Here is a 26,028-nt window from a genome sequence, read left to right on the forward strand (position 1 = left end):
TAGGTTGAGAGATCAGGGAAGTTCTCTCAAAGGAACAAACATTTCAGGTGAGGCCTGAAGGACAGGTGGGTTTTAGTGAGGCAATAATTGTGGGCAAAGAGCATTTTAGGTGGAGGAAGCATGTATGCAAAGGTCTTGAGTCATGAAAGAGGGTGGGGTACCCAGGAACCTGATACTTGAAGAGGAATGTCGCTGGAGCTTAGATGTCTAAGTGTGGGGCAGGTGGCGGCATGAATTAAAAGATCATCCTGTCCCCACTTACATAAGTAGGGGAAAGAAAAAGAAATAAACAAACAAACAAAAAAAGATCATCCTGGCTGCTGTGTAGTCTGGAAGAGCTGAGCAGAGGGGGATGCTGGTCATCCCCGTGACTGGAGAGGTGACCCAGACTAGGTAAAAAGTGAGCAGAGTAAGGAAGTGTGTTAGAGGTGACCTGACAGGCCTTAGTCCAGCAAAGGAATGATTTTCCTATATTCCTTGTTTTGTACCATTTGCTAATTCCTGATCCAAAATTCTGTCCCCTACCCTCCTAGTTTCTTTCTGGGGAGGCTATTGTTACATTTCTGGTTAAAATTATTTGTGAAAAGAAATCTATTCCTTCTTAATTACTCATATATAAATGTGAATCTTTTTAGAAAGCCCTCTTCATAAAGTACTCTGTTAGGTGTTGAGTGTATTTATTTGTGCTATTTCCTTATAATCCGGAGCACATTGTAAACAATGTGGCAAATAAGTCAGACTTTCATAGGGTGGCAGAAAAGCACAGAACAGATCTAGAAAACGTGATAGAATCAGACGTGAATTTTGCCTGTGTTATCAGGGCCTGGCACAGTGCCTGGCATGGAGCAGGCACTGCATGAATGAATCCTTTTCATATTCATCTAGTTTCTTTTAAAACTTCAAAACAGATTCTTATTCATTCTGTACATTTGCTTTTAAAATGTGATACTTATTGAAGTATCTAAAGATATGTATTTTTTTTAGGGTAAAACCAAAGTTTTCTCCCTCTCTGTGTAATACTGAAGTACAGTAATACACTTAGTTGAAGATCAACAAATATTTGTTAGATGAGTGAAAGACCATTTTAACTCACTTTATTATGAGGATTTGAAAGTACCACTGAAAACGCCAGGCGCGGTGGCTCACGCCTATAATCTTAGCACTCTGGGAGGCCAAGGCAGGAGGATCGTTTGAGCTCAGGAGTTCGAGACCAGCCTGAGCAAGCGCGAGACCCTGTCTCTACTAAAAATAGAAAGAAATTAGCTGGACAACTAAAAATATATAGAAAAAATTAGCCGGGCATGGTGGTGCATGCCTGTAGTCCCAACTACTCGGGAGGCTGAGGCAGTAGGATTGCTTGAGCCCAGGAGTTTGAGGTTGCTGTGAACTAGGCTGACACCACGGCACTCTAGCCTGGGCAACAGAGTGAGACTCTGTCTCAAAAAAGAAAGAAAGTACCATTGAAAGACAAGTACTACATAGAATAACAACATGACAGAAGACCATAATCTCATGAACCAAAATGTTAGGTTTGTCTCTTCTCTCAGCATGATAAGGGAATTCCAAAAAGTGAGTAAATACAATGTTTGTCATTTGGAAATTATAATAGAGATTAATCAGAGTGCAAAATGCAAAGTACCAAATGCCGAAATGAAATTATCTTAGATAGCATGATCTTAGGCAAGTTATTTAGCTTTTGGCTCTTTATCTTTTAACATGTGCAGGTAGTTACTAACTTAGGTTAACAGCTAATCACAAATGAATAAAAACAAGCATGTAAGTCAGTTGTTAGTGGCTTTGGAAATTTTACTTACTCTGAAATATACATATTTTCTTCTTCAAATCTTTTTTATCAGGAATGAAGCAAAGTCAGGTGGACGAACTGATTTGATACCAACCATCAAATTTCGACATTGTTCTTTGTTAAGAAATCGACGCTGCACTGTAGCATACCTGTAAGCTTCTTAGTTTTTGCTTGTGGTAGCAGAGAACACTGTTAACCATTTCATATGGATAGCAGGAAATCTTAGATTTGTCTCTCTTTGTAATCATTCCAAATTTTTCTTTTTTCCATTTTTAAAACTTTTTGCTATGAAAAATTGCAACATTTATAAAATGTTGGGAGTAGGGAGAATAATATGCTAATGAACCCCCATGGAGCTATCATATAGGTTTAATGACTTTTATTGTTTTACCATGTTTTCTTCATTGTGTCTTATTTGTTCATGCCACACTATTTTAGAACATCATGGCGCTTCACCGTTGAATACAGTAGTGTTTTTAGTATTTTTCTTATTTCTGTAAGAAATAGGACCTTTGGAACCTTCTCCCCTAGGGCCCTGGTGCTTCTGTCACGCCTGGAGGAGGGGACAGTACCTTCAGGTCTGCTCTCCAGTGTGTGCTCACGGCCCCCTTGTCTCTCACAGCTGGCTGTTTGCATCAGGAGCCAAGTCAAGTCCACACACGACACTTAGGTTCTTTTGAGTCCTGAGTCTCTACTTGCCAGAACCACTCCTGACACCCCTGTTATTCCTATGCCACTAATACCTTCTCAGTGTCCTAGGTATGACCGGTTGCTTCGGATAAGAGCTCTCAGGTGGGAATATGGCAGCGTCTTGCCGAACGCATTACGATTCCACATGTCTGCCGAAGAAGTAAGTTAGCATTGTTTTTCAAGCTTATGAATTTGGAAAATGCTGAAGTTCTGGCATTGTTATAGAGTAGTATTTGTTGGTATTTCTCTTTTTGTTTTAAACATCTGTTTTTAGCAATTTTTGGCCTGTGTTTGGTATATAGTGTGATAGGAAGTGTGTGGTGAGGAGTCATTCTAAATGCTATATGAAAAACTCTGTTGTTACTTTACAAAGTAGAGTGTCATTGATTAGTGATCCATCAGTAGAATTAAAACATTGGCATGATTATTTGGGGGTTTTCCTTAAAATTGTGTGTGTGGGCGTGCACACAGGGACTTTCCGAATCAACATTGCAAATTCATATTTGTAATGAAACTCTTGATTTGTCTAGTCACTGAGGTACAGAGCTAGCCCAATATTTAAGGACATAGGATTAAAGTCCAGCAGACTTGGATTCAAATTCTGGCTCTCCACTAACTGTCTAATCTTGAGCAAGTAACTTGACCTCTCTCTGTGCCTAAATTTCCTCATTTACAAAATGAGGATCATAGTACATACATGTTGCAGGTTGCAGTGACTTCTGACATTACCTGCAATTAGGCCAGACATCATGGGTTAAGTGCTTAGTCTTCCACAAGCCTGCCCTCACTTGAGATGCCAGCTGCAAGTTCAGGGGTCTCACTATCCCCGTAGGGTCAGTAATTCACTAGAATGACTCACAGAACTCAGGAAATCACTATACTTAACATTACAGTTTTATTACAGCAAAAAAGATACAAATGAGAGTCAGCCCAATGAAGAGACTCACAGGGTAAGGTCTGGGAGAGTCCCAAACTTGAAGCTTCTGGTATCCTTTCCCTGAAGGATCAGGATGCTTCACTGTCCTGACACATAATGTGTAATAACACACAGAGGATTGCAGAGGATTGTCAATCAGGGAAGCTCACACAAGCTTGGCTATCCAGAGTGTTTATTGGAGTTTCATTACATAGACTGATGGAATCTTGGTCCTGTGATTGAGCCCAATTCCCACCCCTCCCCGGAGGTCACACTGATAACAAGGGATGAACCCCCATCCTCTCATCACATGGTTGGTCTTTCTGGGGTGGCCAGCCCTGATTCTGAGTCATCTCGTTAGCACAGACTATCCAAGGCCCCAACACAAGTCTCCCCATTAGCACATGTGATCAGGGCCCACCACAAATAACAAGACACTCCTATCACTTGAGAAAATCCAAGGATTTCAGGAGCCACCTCCCAGAACAGGGAACAAAGGCCAGACAAATTCTCTATTCTACGACACAGTTATTATAAGGCTAATCACAGGGTTACTTGAGGTGATCCATATGGAACAAACAAAGCATAGGATGGCACTCAATAATGTCAATAGTTACCTATGTTTGGGTACCATAGCACATAGCTTAACAAAGCAAATGTTCAATTCATTTGCCATTAGCTTCTGCACATTTTTGAAAGTGGTGATCAATTTGCTAACAGACTTCATTGGTTTTTTTATTCTTTCCATTTTCTGGATAAATAAATGAGTAACCTCTATCTCAGATTTGCCAATAACTATGAAATTGGTAACATGTTAGTACTTAGGTTTTCAGTTTATTTCTATGTTCTTTGTGCTCAGATCTACTTAATGTTAATCAAGCTTTAGGGTATTTCTTGTGTGTTATGATGAAATGAACAAAATACTGTGTTGCTTCTTTAATGATAGCTGTTAACATGATTTTTCTCATGCAATATTTCATAATAGATTAGTGTGTTTCTTATACTTTTGTAAATGGCTGCAAACTATACATTTATTCAAGCACATCTATTAGATTGCATATTGGGCATTGTATTTCTGAGGATAACATTTTTTTGTGATTAATGAATTAGCAAAGTCAGTTCCTGTGTTAATAAAATATAACCATATCAACAGCATATAAAAGAATTTTAATGGGTCTAGAGATTAAGCCGTTTGAGAGTAGTGACACCTGAGATTTTCTTGGAAGAGTTTGTGAATTACTGTGAAACTGGCAAATGACTTCTTTCTATCCCAGTGTCCTCACCTGAAAAAAGAACTATACTTGTCTTCTGTCTCTCGGTAGTAGTGTTTTGGAAAAACTCAAGGATGACAACAAGAAACCAATATAGGTATACTTGGTACCAGACTGCAGATATCCCTGCCTGAGCAGTGGCGTGGTGCAAGTGCATCAACCATTTTGGACCAGTAACAAAGAATATTCCTGGGTATCCCTGACAACTTACAGGAGACCATCAGGTCTGAGTGTCACCATGAGTGTCTGTTACTCAAGGGTAGTGCTTCAGTGGTGACACTGTGGGCTCAAGTCTGCCACCTGGGTTCACATCCCCACTTTGCTTATTAACTCTGAGCCCTTTGGTAAATTATCCAATCTCTCTCAAAGCTTTGGTTCTTCATTGATGAAAAGAAAATAATAGTACTTACATCATGGGGCGATTACAAGGAGTAAACAAAATAATACATGTTAAAATTTTAGCATATTCTTGGTCCACAGTAAGCACTTTGTATAAATATTAGCAGGGATGATGATCTCAATATTGTTGACTTACAGCAACAATAAAAGTAAAAAGCAGAGCTAATATAAAGCACCAACATGAAACAGAGATGATGGTGCTTTAACAATGTTTAGAGAAACCACCACTGGAAGAATATGAAAGTACATACATAGATAATATGTAAAAATCTTCTCAGTATCTAATTTCAGAATAGTAAAATCTTTTGTGTTTTCTTTGGCTTTGTTTTTTGATTGCCTAAAATTTCTATGTAAATATAGAATCTTAGGCTAGGCATGATGGCTCATTCCTATAATCCCCGCACTTTGCAAAGCCAGGGTGGGGGAATCACTTGAGCCCAGGAGTTCGAGGTTGCATTGAGCTGTGATCCTGCCACTGTACTCCAGCCTGGGCAACAGAGCAAGACCCTGTCTCTAAAAAAAAAAAAAAAGATAGATATACACACACACACACACACACACACACACACGCATATAAAATCTTTAAGCCACTAACACATGAAAGATAATGAAAATAAATGTTTTTTCTTTCCTATTAATATTTTTCTGTAAATAAATATTTTGTGTCAATATGTTTTGTGGAAGAATCATGTCTATTCTACTTTGCCCTTCCATCCATGAATGAGACTGGACGGGGGTAATGCCCTCATTGCCAAAGCAGCTTCTGATTTTTCTTCTACTTTGTCCTCTCTTTGGGGTCTGTTATACTCTGCTATTCTCAGTGGAGTCACTCTAAAAAAGACCAACGTGGAAAGATGCCTTTTTTTACTCATTTGGAAACATCTCTCTAAGGAAATTATTTCATCGTACTTATCAATACAAAATAATATTTTTTATCTTTTGTTATTATAAAATAGAGTGCAGTTTTTACCCACCTAGGCATATATCCCTTTTGAGCCCTTTTGAATCTTTCTTGATCCCTTACTTTAACCATTTGCATTATAAAATCGAACATATATGTAGACAAACACACACACACACACACACACAGAAAGGTGCACAAAACACAGATGTGCAGCCTAATGGTGTGTCACCGAGGACCTCACACATACCTATCACCCTTGAAAGAGGATGTGGCACCAGAAGCAGTGTCCCTCCTCCTAGTGGCCACTAACCTGACTTTTGTGGAGACTACTCACTTCCTTACTATTTAAAACATTATTATTTTACCACCTAGGCATGCATCCCTAAACGCTATAATGTTACTCATTTTTTGAACTTTATATAAATAGATTCATGCAGTAATTCTTTAATGACTGACATCTTTAAACATATTTTTTGAGATTCTACCCTGTTGATGTATTATTAGCTGTAGTTCATTTCTTTTTACTGCTACATAGTATTTATTTTAAGTAGAGACTGCAATTTATTGTTGATATTGTTTTCAGTTTTTGACAGTGATGAACAATGCCGTTATGAACATTGTAGTATGGTAATTATGCATTTCTGATTCATACCTGGGAGTGGAATTGCCAGTAGAGGGGCCATATATCCTAGTTTATGCCTGTTGTCCCAACATAATTATTAATATTACCTCTTATTCTCAAAAGTGTCCTGGACTTTTTTTTATAATAAATTATATGGACAACATATAATTTATATGGTCACTCATGTCCAGGGTTTTTAAACCTCAATACTATTGACATTTTGCGCTGAATAAATTTTTATTGAGAGCTGTCCTGACCATTGTAGGGTGTTTAGCAGCAGCCCTGGGCTCTACCCACTGGCTCTACCTGCCAGTAGTGCTCCCCTCCCCCAAGTCATGGCAACCAAAGTGTTACTGGATGTTGCCACATGCTCCTTTGGCATTCAGGACCTCTGGGTTTAGTCTGTAGCATATGTGTATGTTCACCTAGATACTGCCCAGTGGTTGTCCAAAGGACTGTGTCCTTTCTGTTCCTGTCAGCGGTGTATCTGGCTCCTATTGCTCCACATTTGCACCCATGCAGTCAGTCTTTAAATTCAGCCTCTGTGATAGTATGTAGTGGTATCTCATTTTGATTTTAATTAGCATTTTACTGATTAATGAAACTGAGCATATTTTTTCATTTATTGGCTATTTGGATATCCCCTTTTGTGAAATGTATATTCAAGTCTCTTACTCATTTTTACTTTACATCCAATCATCAGTTGATGGACATTTGGGTCTTTTTCTTATTACTTTGTAGCATTTATATTCTGGTTATTTATATCCTTTGTCAATTGTGTGTATTGTAGATATTGTCTGCACCTTTGTGGCTTTTGACTTTGAAATTTCCTAATGGCATTTTTTTTTTTTTTTTTTTTTTTTTTTTTTTTTTTTTGAGACAGAGTCTCGCTCTTTTGCCCGGGCTAGAGTGCCGTGGCATCAGCCTAGCTCACAGCAACCTCAAACTCCTGGGCTCAGGCAATCCTACTGCCTCAGCCTCCCGAGTAGCTGGGACTACAGGCATGCGCCACCATGCCCGACTAATTTTTTCTATATATATTTTTAGTTGTCCAGCTAATTTCTTTCTATTTTAGTAGAGACAGGGTCTCGCTTTTGCTCAGGCTGGTCTCGAACTCCTGAGCTCAAACCATCCATCTGTCTTGGCCTCCCAGAGTGCTAGGATTACAGGCGTGAGCCACCACTCCCGGCCCCTAATGGTATTTTGTAATAAACAGAAGTTCTGGATTATCATTAATGTGACCAATTGATTAATTTTTGCCTCTATGGTTAGTTTTTTGTTTTTGCTTCTTGTCCAGTTAGAGAAATCATTGTCTACCCCAAGGGTATTAAGGTATTTTTCTATGTAAGCTTTTAGGGGCTGTATTTTACCTTTCACAGAGAGATCTACAGTACTGGGATTGTTTTTTGTGTGTACTGTAGGAGTCACATTTCATTTTTGAGAATGGATATTGAGTTGACTGGCGCCATTTATTGAAAAGATCCTCCTTTCTCCATGACTCTGCACCTAGTGCCACCTTTGTCATAAACTGAGTGTCAGTATTTCTATGGATTTTGAATGGGATTTTGTTAGACTATTTGTCTGTCTTTACACCAACTCCACTGTTGTAATTGCTGCAACTTTGTGATATGTCTTGTTCTTTTTCAAGAGTGTTTCAACTATTTTTGGCCCTTTGCACTTCCATGTAAATTTTAGACTCGATTTGTCAAGTTCCATTTTTAAAAGAGTTCAGATTTTGGTTAAGATTGAATTGAATCTATAGATCAGTTGACATTATTACAATATTGAATCATCCAATCTGTGAACATGGTATATCCCTGTGTATATTTAGGTCTTCTTTCATTTTTCTCAGCAGTTTTTTTTAAAAAATAACAGATTTACTGAGATACAATTCATAGCATGAAGTTTATCATTTTAAAATGTACAATTCGGTGGTTTTTAATATGTTTACAGACTTATACATCCATTATGACCATCTTATTCCAGAACATTTTCATCACCCCAGAAAGATAGCCTTTATAATTACTCTGCATTCTCAAGACCAGCCTAGGCAACATAGCGAGATGTTGTCTCTACAAAAAATTTATTAAAAATTAGGCCAGAGTATGGTAGCACATGCCTGTAGTCCCAGATAGTCGGGAGGCTAAGGCAGGAGGATCACTTGAGCCTAGGAGTTCGAGGTTGCAGTGAGTTATGATTGTGCCACTGCACTCTAGCCTGGGTGACAGAGTAAGACCCATTCTCAAAAGAAAGAAAGAAAGAAAGAAAAGAAAGAAAGAAAGGAAGGAAGGGAAGGAAAAGGAAGGAAAGAAATAGCATTAGTCCAGAGTTTGAAGAAAGCATAACTCTAAAATACTGTCTTTTTCATGTTTTTGTGTCTGTTTGAATGTTCTTAAGGTTTATGATTAAGTATGCTGGAGTGTAAGCCCTGTGAGAGCAGAGATTTTTGTTCGCTTTGTTGAATGATTGATCTTAAGTACCCAGACCAATGCCTAGATCATAGAGCGCAATCAATAATGTTTGTAGTGTAAATGTATGAATGGTCAGAATAATTATTCATGTTGAGATGTGTATTGTTTTTGAAAGGGTGAGTATACAGTTTGTGCAAGTTTTCTTACAACTTTGTTGAATGACCAATCTCTTATTTTGCAGATTGAGTGGTTCAATCATTATAAAAAGTCCCTTGCTACTTACATGAGGTCACTGGGAGGAGATGAAGGTTTGGACATTACACAGGATATGAAGCCTCCAAAAAGCCTGTATATTGAAGTATGTATACCTTTTAAAAGTGTATTTTTTTAAAATATGTAGATTGTGCTTATATGTTAGGTTCTATTATAAAAGAAAGGAAACATAAACCAAAACCAAAAAAGCTACGCATAGGGGGATAACAGGATAGGAGGCAGCTAACATTTTCTGCATGTACCTATTTTAATTTTTACTTCGGAACCATGTAAATGTTTTACTTATTATTTAAACAAAATTAAATAAAAATGGAAAACCAATCACTAAGTTTTGAAAGCAAAATGAAACAAATGACTATGTCTTTCAAGTTGGTGGATTAATCAAATAGGATTTATTCTTGTTTTGTTTTACTTAGTTTTTAAATTTTTTTTCACTTTTTAAAATTATAAAATACACATAAATTTACTGTTTTTAAGTGTACAGTTCAGTGGTGTTAAATGCCTTCATAATGTTGTGCAACCATCACCGCATCCATGCACAGATATTTTTTTCATCTTATAAAACAATAACCCTCCAATTCCTCCTCTCCACAGCTGCTGGCATCCACCATTCTACTTTCTGTCTCTCTGAATTTGACTACTCTAAGTATCTCATAAGTGGTGTCATACAGTATTTGTCATTTTGTGACTGGCTTTTTTCACTTAGCATGATGTCCTCAAGGTTCATCCATATTGCAGCATGTGTCAGAATTTCCTTTTTTTTTTTTTTTTATGACTAAGTAATATTCCTTTGTATGGATCTACCACATTTTACTTATCTGTTCATCCATGAATGGACACTTGGGTTGCTTCCACATTCTAGCGTTTGTGGTTAATACTGCTGTGAACATGCATGTACATCTATCTCTCTGAGTCTCTGCTTTCAATTCTTTTGGGTGTACACCCCAAGTGGAATTGCTAGACTATATGGTAATACTATCTTAAAGTTTTGAGGAACTACCATCCTGTTTTCTATAGCAGCTATACCATTTTACATTCCTGCCAACAATGCACAGGATTCCAGTTTCTCTACATCTTCACCCACACTTAATATTTTGGTTTTTCTTTTTCTATTTTTAATCATAGCCATCCTAAAGGGTGTCAAATGGTATCTCATTGCGGCTTTGACTTGCATTGCCCTAATGATTATTAATAGTTATGTTGAGGATCTTTTTATGTGTTTATTATCTATTTATCTTCTTTAGAGAAATGTCTATTCAGGTAGATATATTGTGTGCTATCTTTTTAAAACTCCTGAGACTTAATTTGTATCTAATGTGGTCTATCATGGAAAATGTTCTATGTACACTTGAGAAGAATGTGTATACAGCTGTTGTTGAGTAGAGTGTCTTATATATATGTCTGTTACATCTAGTTGGTTTTTTTTGTTAAGTCCTCTGCTTACTTATCTTCTGTCCATTATCTTCTATCCATTATTGAGAGTGGGGTATTAAAGTATTCAACTATTATCATCTGTTTCTCCCTTCAATTTTGTCAGTTTTTGCTTCCATATTTTAATGAATTGTTATTAGATGCATAAATTTTTTTATATAGAATGCTTCACAAATTTGCATGTCGTCCTTGCGCAGCGGCCATGCTAATCTTCTCTATCGTTCCAATTTTAGCGTACGTGCTGCTGAAGCAGACACTGCATAAATGTTTATAATTGTTATATCTTCTTGCTGAATTGAACCTTTATTAATATATAATGTCTGTCTTTATAGCTCATAAACTTCTTTGATTTAAAGTCTATCTTGTCTAATATTAGTGTTAGGGTGGGAACTTGTACCAGAGGCTGAGAAAGAATTCTCGACTCAAAGATTAGGGTAGGTTTGAAGCAAAAAGTTTATTTTACTTTCCAAGAGAGGAAAGAGTACGGCATGAAAGGAAGAAAGAAGGAATGCCAGCCCCAAGGATGAGTGGCTTGAGCTTTTATTGTTGCAGAATGATAAGAGGAGGCGTTTTTTGTTTTTTCTTTTTTCTTTTCCCTTCTCTGCTAGACTGGCTTTATCGGACTACTCAGAATGTGGTCTGGCTGATGTGGAGGAGTCTGCCCAGCACTATTCCAGTTCTGTAAAACAAACTCTTAAAAAAACCAAGTTAAGCCGGAGGTGGTTAAGCAAACAAAGGGCCATTATGTGCAGTGATTTTTACTCCCCCCCACCTTTTAACACTAGATGGCTTACTAACAATGCCGTCCTTTCAATTAATATAGCCTCCCCTGTGCTCTTTTGGCCACTATTTGCATGGAATATATTCTTCCATCCTTTTGTTAACGAACCCACAAAGGGAGTTTCCCTAGGCTCAGTTACTGGCCACACAGAAAGCCAGTTACTACGACAACAAGGATTGTTAAGAAAGACAGGAAATTTATTGCAGAGGGTGTCAACTGGGAGGTGGAGGACTGCCTCAAATCTGCCTCCCCAACTGACAGAGTCAGGGGTTCTTCTAGAGGTAAAATGAATAATGCATGAAGTGAGTGAGCATGATTACACGTTTAGGGCACAGTGCAGGGGACACGAGCACAGTGAGAAATCATACTGGCACATACATTGCATGATCAAAGAATGGTGGATAAGCAGAGATTTTAGTAGTATAATGAGCTAGGGGTTAATATTGGTCATCCTTTTGTGCGCAGGTGGGATTTGGGGAGCAGGTTGCCTCAGTGTGTCCTTGTGCAAGATCTGTGGTGGAGTGCTGCTTATCTTGTCTTCTCTGAACAAACGGGTGGGATAAGGCCTTGTAGTTATATTGTGGCTGCAAGGAGGTTCCACTGTTGCTGAAAAACAGCTCAAAAGGAAATAGATCAGTGAAACAGAAAGTTACAAAGTTCTGGGCAGCAAGCCTTGCTGACCTAGGAACTTGAAACATAAGAGAACTACAAAAGGGCATTTTTGTTTATGGAGTTACGCTTTCTTTCTTGATCTATTTGTGTTTTGGGGGTCTAAAGTTAGTCTCTTGTAGGCAAACATCCAGTTGGATCAGGTTTTTTAATCCATTCTGCTGGTCTCTTTTGCTTGAAGAGTTTAATTCATTTACCTTTAAAGTAATTACTGATAAGGAGAGACTTCTGTCATTTTGCTACTTATTTTCTATATGCCTTATAACTTTTTTTTTTTTTTATTTTTGAGACAGAGTCTCGCTTTGTTGCCTGGGCTAGAGTGAGTGCCATGGCGTCAGCCTAGCTCACAGCAACCTCAAACTTCTGGGCTTAAGCGATCCTACTGCCTCAGCCTCCCGAATAGCTGGGACTACAGGCATGCGCCACCATGCCCGGCTAATTTTTTCTATATATATATTTTAGTTGGCCAGGTAATTTCTTTCTATTTTTAGTAGAGATGGGGTCTCGCTCTTGCTCAGGCTGGTCTCGAACTCCTGACCTTGAGCGATCCACCCGCCTCGGCCTCCCAGAGTGCTAGGATTACAGGCGTGAGCCACCTCGCCCGGCCCCTTATAACTTTTTGTCGTTCATTTCCTGCATTACTGTCTTCTTTTGTATTCAGTTTATTTGTTTGAAACATTTAAATTCCTTTCTCATTTCCTTTTGTACATGCAGTCATCCCTCAGTATCTGTGGGAGATTGGTTTCAGGACCCCCTGCAGTACTAAAATCCATGTATGCTCAAATAAAATAGTATGGGATACTATTTGCATGTAACCTACACATACCTTCCCATATATTTTAAATCATCTCTAGATTAATTATAATGCCTACTACAGGCCGGGTGCGGTGGCTCACCGCTATAATCCTAGCACTCTGGGAGGCCGAGGCAAGCGGATCGTTTGAGCTCAGGAGTTCGAGACCAGCCTGAGCAAGAGCGAGACCTGTCTCTACCAAAAAAAAAAAGAAAGAAATTAGCTGGACAACTAAAAATATATATAGACAAAATTAGCCAGGCATGGTGGTGCATGCCTGTAGTCCCAGCTACTTAGGAGGCTGAGGCAGAAGGATTGTTTAAGCCCAGGAGTTTGAGGTTGCTGTGAGCTAGGCTGATGCCATGGCACTCTAGCCCAGGCAAGAGAGTGAGACTCTGTCTCAAAAATAAATAAATAAAATGCCTAATACAAAGTAAATGCTATGTAAATAGTTGTTAAACTATATTGTTTAGGGAATAATGACAAGGAGAAAAGGTTTATGTGTGTTCAATACAGATGCAACCATCCATTTTTTTCCTGAATACTTTCAATCTGTGGTTGGGTGAATTCATGGCCATGGATACAGAGGGACAACTGTGTTCTGCAGCTATTTTCTTTGGGGTTATGATGGAGAATCTGTTTAACATCCCAAGGTATAACACTAATTTGAATTTATAGCAGCCTAACTTCAGTAACAAACAAAAACTGATTCTTTCAGCTCCCTCCCTTCTTCTTTCAATTGTTGGTGTCACATAGTTACATCTTTATACATCATGTGCCCCAAAACATAAACTAATAAATCTCCTAAATGCATTAATCTGTTAAATTATAAAGAAAACAATATGTGGAGTTACAGAGTTACAAAAATACTAGCTTTTAAACCAATTTATTTTTTAATGTATTCATCTTTTAAATCATATTAAAAACAAAAAATAGAGTTACAAAATGTTATTACAGTAATACCAGGTTTTATAATTGCCCACTGTCTTAGTCCATTTGAGCTGCTGCATCAAAAGATCTTAGACTAGGTAATTTCTAAAGAACAGAAATTTATTTCTCACAGTTCTGGAGGTTGGGAAGTCCAAGATCAAGGTGCTGGAAGGTTTGTCTGCTGAGGGCTGCTCTCTGCTTCCAAGGTGTTACCTTGAATGCTATATATCCTCACATAGCAGAAGGCAAAAGGACAAAAGGACCAAACTCCCACTGTCAAGCCCTTTTCAAATGGCATTGATCCATTTATAAGGGCAGAGCCCTCATGACCTAAATACCTACCAAAAGTCCCCACGTTCCAGCACTGTTGCATTGGGAATTAAGTTTCCAACACATGAGTTTTGGGGTACACATTTCTTCACATGGCTTTGAGTTACTGTCTTACGTCCTTTCATTTCACCATGCAGGGCTCCCTTGAGTATTTCTTATAGGGCAGGTCTAGTGGCAATGAGCTCCCTCAGCTTTTGTTTCTCCAGGAATAGTCTTAATTTTTCCCTTGCTTTTGAAGGACAGTTTTGCCAGAAATAAGATTTTTGGTTGACAGTGTTGTTTAGTACTTTAGTACTTGAAATGTATTGGCCTGCTGCCTTCTGGACTCCAGTGTTTCCAATAAGAAATCTGGCAAAAATCTTACTGAGGCTCCCTTATTATGTGATGACTTGCTTCTCTTTTGCTACTTTCAGGATTCTCTCTTTGTAGTTTGAAAGTTTGATTATAATGTATCTCAGTGTGGGTCTCTGAGTTCATCTTAGAGTTTGTTCCATTTCTTAGGTGTTTATGGTTCTGTCTTTTATCAAATTTAGAAAGTTTTCAGTCATTATTTTTCCTGACCCTTTGTCTCTCCTCTTCCTGGGACTCCCATGATGTCTATATTGATTTGCTAGATGGTGTCCCATAGATCTCTTACGCTCTGCCCTTTTCCTCAGTTTTTCTTCTTTCTGTTCCTCAGACTCGATCATTTCCATTGTTCTATCTTCAAGTGCACTTATTCTTCTGCTTGCTGAAATCTGCCTTTGAATCCCTGTAGTGAATTTTTCATTTCAGTTATTACTTTTCCAGTCCAGAATACTTTTTTGTCTGGGTTTTCTGTCTCTTTATTGATATTTCCAGTTAGGGTGGGGACTCACTAGGAGCTCACAGCATGGAAAAAGAAAGATTTCTTACACAAAGATTAAGGGAGAAAGAAGTACAAGTTTATTTTACTTTTTCCTAATGAGAAAGAGCTCAACACAAGGAAGGAAGTAGTGTTGTGCAGAAGGATAGGGGTTGGGGGGTTTTAATCAGGGGGTAAAGAAAAAGGAAAACAGTGGTTATTGTCAGCTGATAGCAAAAACGGCTGTGAAGTTGCTGTGTCAGCTTTTTATTTTTTTTCTTCTCTGTGAGGCTGGCTTGTCAGGGTCCCTGACATGTGGTCTGGCGAGAGTTCGAGCAGGAAGCTCACACACCTGCGGTCTGCTCAGGGCTCTTCAAGGCTATGAAAATGAACTCTTAGAGATAACAAGTTAGGTTCAAAGATAACAAATTGAATCCCAGGTGTTTAATCAAACAAAACAAAGGGCAGTTGTGCTGTGAGTTTTCTCTCCAAAGGGGCAATTATGTACTGTGAATTTATTTCTCTTACTTCCTGTTTGATAGTTTATCTTTCTCTGTTAGCTAGTTCATTACCAAGGCTGTCCTTTCATTTCCATTTTGTTCATACATTGTTTTCTTGACTTTCTCCACATCTTTCATTCTTTGACCATCTTTAAGACTGTTGTTTTAAAGTCTTTGTGTAGTAGGTCTGCCAGCAAGTCTTTTTAAGGGACAGTTTCTGTTGATTTTTTTTTTTTTTCTTTGAATGGACCATACTTTCCTGTTTCTTTGTATGCCTTGTAATTTTATTTTTATTAGAAACCAGACATTTAAATCTAACAATGTTGTAATCCTATAAGTCAGATTCTCTGCCTTCCCCAGGGTTTACTATTTTTTGTTACTATTTTTGTTTATTTGATTATTGTAGGCTGTCTCTGTGCCAAAGATCAGCCTGAGGTATAACCTTAAGGTCTTCTGAAGTCTTTTCTGAGCCTGTGCCTTTCCCTGGGCATGTGTGGTCACTGTCTAATTTTCCCTATATATACAGTTGCTTTTGAATGTCCTAGTCTTTAATGTCTGGCTCCCAAAAGGAGGAAAAGAGAAAAATGAAAGGGGGAGAAAAAGGGTCCTGGCCCTTTCAGTCCCCTGGAATTCACTTCAGCAAGAAGAGGGGGGCTTGCAGCATTTGGGGAGGTGCAGCAGCCATGGCTGCCCGCCTCGTCGTCTGCACGGCTGGGATCAGGAACGGCAGCCAGCAGTCAGCACATGGTGCTTTGCTCTGCTCCCGCAACCTGTGCACAAGCTCCTTCAGGAACACATGCATTGCTGCCTGCCATGGGGTGGAGGGCAGGGGAGGGGTAGCTACTATTGTGTTAAAAGCAAAATTGACAAAAATTGACACAATTTATTGTCCAAGCTCCAACCTCAAGCCTTTAATAGACTCCAGAGTTCCAAGATAGTTACATCAGATAGAGTCTACCAGTGCAGTTGTTGAGGTGGGGAGACCAATTCCTCAATGCTTCCTGTTCTACCGCCTTCTCAGAATCCAGGAATTATTTAAATTGCTTTAACACGTAAATTGATTGCATATTCCCAGTTCATATGTTCTAAGGACAAAAAAATTGCAAAGAGGACTTAACATGTTTTTGTTAATCATATTATTATTAATAATATTGTTACTGTTATTTTGAAACAGTTTATTCATTGAAGAATTAGAGCAAAAATGTCATGTCACTAGATGATAGAAAAGAAATTTAAATATTAAGTGGAAAAGTTAAAGGAAAATTTCATCTTCCTAAACTCGAGTTTAAAATGTCAGCATGGACTTATGAATCATCTCTTTTTTAAAAAAAAAAAGGAGGGGGGTGGAATTTATTAGCTCTGCCCACTGAATAGGCCTAGAAACAACAACCAACCCAGAGTTAGCCATGAATGTCCATAATTCTAGAGTCTAAATGCCATTTCCCACTAAAGGAAACCAGGATTTCTTGGGAAAAAAAAAAATGGCTGATTCCAGCTCTTGAATATAAAATATACAAGCTGAGCGTGGAACACCTTGTCTTACCAGAAAGGAAGGGAAGTGCCAAGGAGTCTGTGGGGAATGCTGGAAGGACATGGGAGCCAGTTTGAAGGAGCTCTCACTGGCCAGAGAATAACTGTAGTGAATTGGATCACATCAGTTATGTTAGAAGCATGAATGCATAATAACATCAACAACAAAAATTTAAAAAATAAAACTTTTTGAGTCTCTTTGGAGAACAAGAGGGATTCCAGCTCATTTTTGAAGGTGGTACCTAGGTTGCTGCAAAAGTCATTGCGGTTTCAGACCGTGAGTTTTAAATCATTATAACTAGGCTCAAACACATCTTTATTAATCAAAATAGGAACCATTACAATCAACACATTTTTGCCAACAAGAAATAAGTTTGTTTATTCTTGTAGCATAAAAACCTGTTCTCTGGCCGGGCGCAGTGGCTCACACCTGTAATCCTGGCACTCTGGGAGGCCGAGGTGGGCGGATCGTTTGAGCTCAGGAGTTCGAAACCAGCCTGAGCAAGAGTGAGACCCCATCTCTACTAAAAAAATAGAAAGAAATGATCTGGACAACTAAAAATATATAGAAAAAATTAGCTGAGCATGGTGGCGCATGCCTGTAGTCCCAGCTACTTGGGAGGCTGAGGCAGAAGGATTGCTTGAGCCCAGGAGTTTGAGGTTGCTGTGAGCTAGGCTGACGCCACGGCACTCTAGCCCAGGCAACAGAGTGAGACCCTGTCTCAAAAAAAAAAAAAAAAAACACCTGTGCTCTGGGATTCGACAAATTTTGGAAAGCATTTTCTGCATCCTGCTGGTTGTGGAAGCATTGTCCCTATAAAAAGTTGTCGAGATGCTTGAAGAAGTGGTAGTCAGTTGGCAAGAGGGCAGGTGAATATGGTGGATGAGACAAAACTTTGTAGCCCAATTGATTCAACTTTTGAAGCGTTGGTTGTGCGACATGCAGTTAGGCGTTGCCGTGTAGAAGAATTGGGCCCTTTCTGTTGACCGATGCTGGGTGCAGGTGTTGCAATTTCAGGGGCATCTTATAGATTTGCTAAACAGAATTCTCGGATGGAATGGTTTCGCCAGGATTCCGAAAGCTGTAGTGGATCAGACCAGCAGCAGAACACCAAATGGTGACCAGGACCTTTTTTGGATGCAAGTTTGGCTTCGGGAAGTGCTTTGGAGCTGCTTCTCGGTCCAACCACTGGACTTGTCTTCACCGGTTGTCATATAAAATCAGGTTTTCGTCGCATGTCAGAATCCGATCAAGAAATGGTTTGTTGCGTACAAGAAGAGAAGATGGCACTTCAAAATGACGATTTTTTTTAGTTTTGGTCTGCTCATGAGACACCCACTTATGAGGTTTTTCACCTTTCCAATTTGCTTCTAATGCCAAGCGACCATAGAATGGACCACGTTCAGTTCTTCGGCAACTTCTTGTAGTTGTAAGAGAATCAGCTTTGATGATTGCTCTCAATTGGTTGTCAACTTCAGATGGCCGGCCACTGCACTCCTCATCTTCAAGGCTGTCTCCTTTGCAAAACTTCTTGAATCACCACTTCACTGTACGTTCGTTAGCTGTTCCTGGGCCAAATGCGTTGTTGATGTTGCGAGTTGTCTCCCTGCTTTATGACCCATTTTCAACTCGAATAAGAAAATTGCTCAAATTTGCTTTTTGTCTAACACTTCTATAGTCTAAAATCAATATAAAATAGCAAGTAATAAGTCATTAGCAAAAAAACATAAAATGAGAAATGTGCATTAAAATGATGTATGACATAACCACATTTAAGAATGTATTCCAATATCAAACAGCGAATTTTAATAATGCTAAAACCACAATTACTTTTGCACCAACCTAATAGAGAATAGAATTGAGCACCTATCTGCCTTTACTGCACAAATCCTGTCTCAGGGTAGCCCAGTAGTTTACTGTGGGAATTTCTTTTTTATAGAGGAATTCCACTAACAAATGCATCGGGATTAAAAGAACTAGATTAATGCCATTTTGTAACTTTTAGCTACTGAAACCTTTCAGTGAATAGTTAAAGGAAAGCTTTATAATGAGTGGATATTCACACATATGGATGGCACCCAGACCCACTGATCAGTCAACACCCAAAGAGAGACGGCCACTTTGTGCTTCGTGTGGCCTTGTAACAGGAAGTACATGACACCACTGGCCAAAAAATCACACCTTAGCTGATCAAGCCTCTTGACCTCATTTCTAGTTTTTTGGAATTCAAGGTCAGAGGGACATGTGAAATGATCTCACAGAAATCCACAACAAAATTTTGGTTGTGGGAAGTTATACCAAACTACCCACCAGTTTCTTCAACAAATAAGTTGCCACATGGAAGGAAAAACATAAAAAAGAGGAAGGGAAACTTATAGATTAAAAGAGACTTACGAGACACATCAAAAACATGTAATGTGTAGCTCTGTTGGATTCTGATTTGAACTTGGAGACTTGTATACTAACTAGATATTTCATGGTATTAAAAATTATTAAGATTAGCTATTAATGATGAAATGGTGAAATGATGTCTATGATTTGCTTCAAAATAGTCCAGAAGTGGGTGAAGGGAACAAGTTTGGCCATATGTTGATATTGCCAGTTGAAGGGACCATGCAATGTCATCATAGTAGTCTTTTTACTTTTGAATATGTTCAAGATTTTCCAAAATAATGGTTTATTTAAAGAACCAAATAGGTGTGTATGGTGGAGGGCTTCTAGAGTAATATTTCTCATGTTCAGTTAAAATACTTTGGGAATCATGGTGAAATTCCGGAGGAGTCGCAGGATGTGGTGATGCTATCTGGAAGAGCAGAAGACAGGGTTGCCGCTGGAGCTGGCTCTGCTGGAGGCAGCAGCAGGTCAGTGCTCTTCCTCAGGAGAATAAACTCCAGTCTGAGTTCTCACAGGACAGGAAAAATGTCTGCCCTATTTCCTGTGGCAGCACTTAGTGCTGTAGCCAGGTCTGCAACCTGCACCCAGGGACACCTTTGAACGGCCTTGTCTGCAGTTGCAGAGGTGGCTATCAGAAGGCTGCCTCGCCCTCCCACCTTTGGACTAAGAGTCTCTCCTAAATCCTGTCCTGTGAGGCTGCATGTGCTCTTTCATGGTGTACTTCTAAGTATTCCTGGAAAAGAATGTGAATATTAAAGGGGATTGGAAGAATCTCTTCCAACAACAGGTTTACAGACCTGCCTGGGTCCTGTTCTCAGATATTGATATTTTGTGAGAGGGGTCAATAAGAAGTAGGCTGAAAGAGATCTAAAACGTTCATTGTAGACAGATATTTCACCTGCTTAATTTTTCAGCATTTGCAGACAGGAAAGGATCCAGCAATGCTGTCTCTCTTGCCCAGCTCCCTGGGCTTCCTTGCTGTCAACGTTGACATGCATACACTTTCAGAGATTTTGCCACTCTTCTTCCTTCCTGTCAAAACAGGACAATTGGAACCATGAGAGTACCATGGTGGTAGTACTAGGCCTAGGCACACACAGAGGAAACAAACAGAAAGTCTAATACTTTTACTGTGTGGGTATTTATATAATGCCTGTTTACTTTTTGGTCAGTACCTTTTAAAAAATAATTTAGATAAAGCATCAGTTTTTCCTTTCAGGTCCGGTGTCTAAAAGACTATGGAGAATTTGAAGTTGATGATGGCACTTCGATCCTGTTAAAAAAAAATAGCCAGGTATTTCTTGTCTTCGGATACTTTACTTTAAATCTTGCAAGAGTATTGAATGGTAGAAATATTGGGGGCCAGGCGTGGTGGCTCACGCCTGTGATCCCAGCACTCTAGGAAGCTAAGGTGGGAGGATCACTTGGGCTCAGGAGGATGAGACCAGTCTGAGCAAGAGCAAGACCATGTCTCTACAAAAAAAACAGAAAAAATTAGCTGGGTATAATAGCATGCACCTATAGTCCCAGCTACTCGGGAGGCTGAGGCAAGAGGATCACTTCAGCTCAAGAGTTTGAGGTTGCTGTGGGCTATGATGATGCCACTGTACTCCAGCTAGGGCAACAAAGTGAGACCCTTTCTTTAAAAAAAAAAAAAAAAGAAAACTAAGCATTTTCTAGGGCAGTTATCACAATGGGCCTTATTCTGGTTAAGTGGTAGATAATTATCCAGAGGCTGTTAAACTATTGGATTTAGTTCCTTTCATCAAATTACATTTATAAAAAAGTTGCTAAGCACTCATTTTAGCTCATACTTCACTTTATAAATCCTAGTTCTTTAGGAAACAATGATATAGATCGAGAATTTCTAAGTAGTTAGTATATAAACATAGCAGAATCTAACAGGGAAAGATTAAAATTATAAAGTTGTAGCTTAAGCTAAATTTTTCCTCATAAATAATCTCAATATATTTATTGTTTCCTCAGAAGTCTTCAAATTCACATTAGCTGAATTCATATTAGCGAAATTTATTTTTCTCCTATACCAGTATTCTGAAATTTCTGACAAATGACCCCATAAAAGCCACTTTCTTTCCTTGCCTGCTCTCTTGGTGTCACCAGTTTTTATCTGATGACCCTAAGTCACTGGTGCTCACTTTGTTGATGCCGGGGAGCAAAAGAATGCTTCAGGTCACGTGGTCCTAGGGCTTATTTCCCTAACAGAGGGTGAGGTGTTCTTTTATTTTACTAGTACCCTTGGAGCTTTAAATAGTTTTCTAAAACAAAGATTGAATATTTTAAAAACAGATTTTGAGGCTACCCTGAAGTCTTTGGTTATTAAGGTAACAATTTCATTCCCAAGTGTCCTCTTAGAAGTAGGACACTAATGAATTCAAAGCAGATGACAAATGAATAAATACTCCTATAAGAATCTGTGTTTCTGGAGGACCCAAGAGGAAGCTCTGGTTCACAAGAACTAAGCCATCTTCATAAAAGATATGTAAAACGTCCCTTCATCCCAAACACTGCTCTGTGGTTGAATTTCTTTCTTAAGCTTCATGGCTGATCTGCCCACCATTGTGCATGTTTGCTTCTTTGCTGGGCCATTTCATTTTCTGTGTGGACCATCCAAAAACCTTCCTCTTGGTGATGCTTTTGTCTCTCAACTGTGACCCTATCCTCAATTATAAAAATGGAGACATTAAAAAAAACCCTTTCAACCATAGTTGTAATAAGGGGCTTCCAATGTCCAACCACATCTATATCAATTTGCTATAGAATCTGTGGTGTCGATCATTCACATAATGTAAACGCGTTAGTAGGGAAATGTTTTCTTAATGTCTATTCTTTTATACTTGTCAGTGTGGCAAGTACTGTTTCTTTTTGTCCAGAAATCAGAATTCCCCCTCCTTTTAGTAACAGCATTACAATAACTATTAAATGAACAACTAAGTGTGTTTTGTTGTGGGGGTTGTTTTTTTTTTTTTACATTTTACATTTTTAAGGATTCTTAAAGATTCAGTTAACAAGTTAGACAACAGTCCTTGGCCTGTGTGTCTTCATGACTGGTTTAGAAGGATTTGGTCACGAGTCTCCCATTAGGCCTTTGGGTTTGTGAGGCAGGACCTTTGGTGTACAATGCCACTGATGGTACATTTGCTTCCTTGAAATCTTTACGATTTCTTTGACTACCCCTGACTACCCACCTTCTGTGCTAAGGAGGAAAGGAGACTGCTTTCCACCTGCCTTTGGTTCCCTGAGTACAAGAGTGATGTCCTCTCTGGAGGACACAGGACAAGCGTTTACCTGGGTAGCAGCATCTTCACACACAGCATGTGAACCACAACCCACACTGTAGGTTACAAACACTTTCAATCCTTGAAAAATACTGGAGAAAAGTTGTCACTGTTATTATTAGAAGAATAAATGTTCAGACGCTCAAATCCTAGAGCGGTTTCATGGAGAAGATGTTCCTTTCCTTGGTCTTCCTGATTGGCTGCTGGACCAGTTATAACCCAGCGCCCATGATCTCACCTGAGTTTTTCTGTGCATAACTTAAAAATGCAAACAGTAAGGAAAATATCTACTAGCATTCAGAAGTTTTTAGTTGAATTGAACTTAAGTAAACTATGAATTCATTTATAAAAATCAGAATTCAGTACAGCTCTAAGTGGCATCCATTTATTGGTGGATTAAAATAGTAAATACACTCGTATAGTTGAGTTTAACTATTAATACTTAGCTATTGGAGTTTGAAAACTGTCTAATCAGTGTTGCTTTTTAATGATGCCAACAGTAATTTCACATTCTTTCCCAAGCCTTTCTCTGACTTTTCCCCATCCCCTGTTCCCCTCAGCACTTTTTACCTCGGTGGAAGTGTGAGCAGCTGATCAGACAAGGGGTCCTGGAGCACGTCCTGTCGTGACCTCGCGTGATCCTGCGCCGGAGCACTGCCAGGCTTCACTGGCAAACTCAGAATCTTCTACACTCGCTCCCCACTCTCCCTCCTCCTCCTTCTTTGATTTAAAAAGTTACAGACATTCTTTAAGATAACCAGGAATACTTGGCTAAGCAGTATGATTTGCTAACTATTAAGAACTTTTGTTTTTTTATGTTGTACACTGTTGTGTTTGTTCTGCTCCTTTTTGTAATAAGCTGTATCGTAACATTCCTACAGTTATTACAATGTATTTTTTTAAATGAAAGTAAACATTACTATATTTGAATCTCTTTTAAATAATGAGAGTGTGCATCTTGTGTTGTTTTCTGGTTGTGTGTTGTGCAAGCCAGGAGCTGAATTTCTGGAATACATGTTTCCATATCACATGGGCAGGTGATACGGAAAGATGATCATCTGTAGAAACTTTCAGTATATTTAATGTTCAATGACTTACTAATTTATCATCTGGCTATTTAAGAAGGAAGGACACAATGGATTTTGCCCGTTTTCAGTGGTGGCTGGTTTGGCTCATGGCTGTGGGTCAGCACTGGTATCACCACTTTGGAAAGGGACGTGGAAATTGGGGCCAGAGAAGGAACTTGGTACCGTTTTCCCTGAGACTCACATAGACCATGGAGTCCCGTGAAGAGCTGGCTGGCTAAGTGGAGGCCCGTTTTTACCGTCTGCTGGACTGTGAATGGTAGGTGTCGCAGCGGCTCAAACTGGTCCAGCCTTGTGGTCAGTGGTCATTCCCCAGCCATGTCGTCTGAAAGAAGCATTCAGACTTACACGTCCAGAAAGACCAGTTCCTAGCACATACTGTGTATGCAGTTTCATTTTTATAGAAGGGAACGTTTCTGGCCAAAATTACACTCAAGAGATCAAGTAATAGGCTTCACCTAGAATGTGGATCTGTATGTTTTCTAACAGACCTGCTTAGGTCAGCAGGCTGCCCTTTGCAGGTTATTTTCGTTATTGAAAATAATTTCTTCCCATAATCTTCGCACCCAGATCAATTTCCATATAAATCTCTACTGACTTAACAATAAGGAAAATGTCCCTAATGAATGGGATGGATGATGTTGATGTTTTAGCTGTGGGTCAGTGGTCACTTCCCCTTTCCTCATATCGACTCCCACGTGCACAGGTGAGCCCTGCAGCCCCCCCAGAATGGCTTGAGTGGATGCTCCTGTGGAGGGTGTGTCATGTAGCCAGCCAGTGTCTTTCCTGACTTACATCATTTGGTGTCCTTTGTGTTTGATTCCCCAAATAAAATAATAATTAAGTACACTCCTTATTTGAAATGAATGTATACTAGCTGAAAATTTGGACATTGTGGAGTTTGTATCAATTTATATTGACTGGCTCTCTATTTAGAATTGTGGCTAGAATTTTAAACCTATCTTAAATCATTTTTCCTTACTCTAAAAGCAATCTGGCTGGGCTCAGTGGCTTACGTTACTCCAGTGCTTTGGGAGGATCACTTGAGGCCAGGAGTTTGAGACCAGCCTGGGCAATATAGCAAGACCCCCCATCATTACAAAAAAAGTAAAAATTAGCCTGGTGTGGTGGCGCACACACCTGTAATCCCAGCTGCTCAGGAGGCTGAGGTGAGAGGATTGCTTCAGCCCAGGAGTTTGAGGTTACAATGAGCTACACTCACACCACTCCAGCCTGGACTGCCGAGCGAGACCCTATCTCTAAAAAGAAAAAAAAAAAAATCTATGTGCAGTTAAAAAAAAAAAAAAAAAAAATGGTAAAAAAAAATGGGGAAAATGAAGACAAGTTACCCTTCCCCTACTAGATACCACCGTCCATTGTGCCACTGTTAACTAGTCCCATTTCTTTTAAGCATGTTCCGAATTATTTTCTAGTTTCTGATCCTAATGTGAATGGATTCTTTTTTCTCTTATATTTTGTAACAGGCTTTGACTTATACACGTAAGAAAGCTGCAATTGTGATACTGTGATGATTTGGCCACATTCTAATATTTATGTAAATTCATTTATTTTTTTTTTTATTTTTATGAGTCTTTGTCACCTGGGCTAGAGTACTGTGGTGTCAGCCTAGCTTCAAGCAACCTCAAACTCCTGGGCTCAAGTGATCCTCCTGCCTCAGCCTCCCAAGTAGCTGGGACTACAGGTGCGTACCACGACACCCGGCTAATTTTTCTGTTTTTAGTAGAGATGGGGTCTTACTCTTGCTCAGGCTGGTCTTGAACTCCTGACCTCAAGCAATCCTCCCACCTTGGCCTCCCAGAGTGCTAGGATTACAGGCGTGAGCCACGGCCCCTGGCCTCATTTCTTTTTCACATTGATTTTGTTGCCTAGAACGTTCAGAAAGATGTTGACTGCTGCCGGTAGTAGCTGCGCCTTCTCTTTTTCCTGACTTGTTTTGAATGCTGCAGTCCTGTTTCTCGAACTTCCTATCCCATATTTCTCCAGGAAAATTGCCAAAACTTGTGGCCTCCCCCAATGCAACTTGAAACAAACCCCAGCAAAAATTCAATACCATAATTTAATACAAACAAAACAGTGGTAATTAACAAACACGATTTCTCCAAGTGTGTTTTTGGAACCTGAATGATCGTGTGGTGCTCACTTAACCCCCTCATG

General features: G+C 39.2%; 1 protein-coding gene and 1 non-coding gene across 4 annotated transcripts in view; one reads left to right on the plus strand and one right to left on the minus strand.

The window, feature by feature from the left end:
- The window catches only part of GINS1 (GINS complex subunit 1), a 28,915-nt gene extending 5,518 nt beyond the window's left edge, over positions 1 to 23,397 (plus strand). Inside the window, exons 3-7 of one of the 3 annotated variants that reach the window (XM_069496214.1) lie at positions 1,857 to 1,955; positions 2,564 to 2,654; positions 9,259 to 9,375; positions 20,692 to 20,766; positions 23,329 to 23,397. In XM_069496214.1, the coding sequence (XP_069352315.1) occupies positions 1,857 to 1,955; positions 2,564 to 2,654; positions 9,259 to 9,375; positions 20,692 to 20,766; positions 23,329 to 23,397 (451 nt within the window). The remainder of the gene's footprint in view (positions 1 to 1,856; positions 1,956 to 2,563; positions 2,655 to 9,258; positions 9,376 to 20,691; positions 20,767 to 23,328) is intronic. The other 2 variants (XM_069496215.1, XM_069496216.1) reach the window with 2 other exon arrangements.
- Positions 10,874 to 10,976, minus strand: LOC138401284 (U6 spliceosomal RNA). The gene has a single exon (XR_011236447.1). It is a non-coding gene; the product is annotated as a U6 spliceosomal RNA (small nuclear RNA).
- Positions 23,398 to 26,028: the final 2,631 nt, after the last annotated feature.

The sequence above is a fragment of the Eulemur rufifrons genome, chromosome 20 (genome assembly GCF_041146395.1).
Source record: "Eulemur rufifrons isolate Redbay chromosome 20, OSU_ERuf_1, whole genome shotgun sequence".
Taxonomy (NCBI): Eukaryota; Metazoa; Chordata; class Mammalia; order Primates; family Lemuridae; genus Eulemur; species Eulemur rufifrons.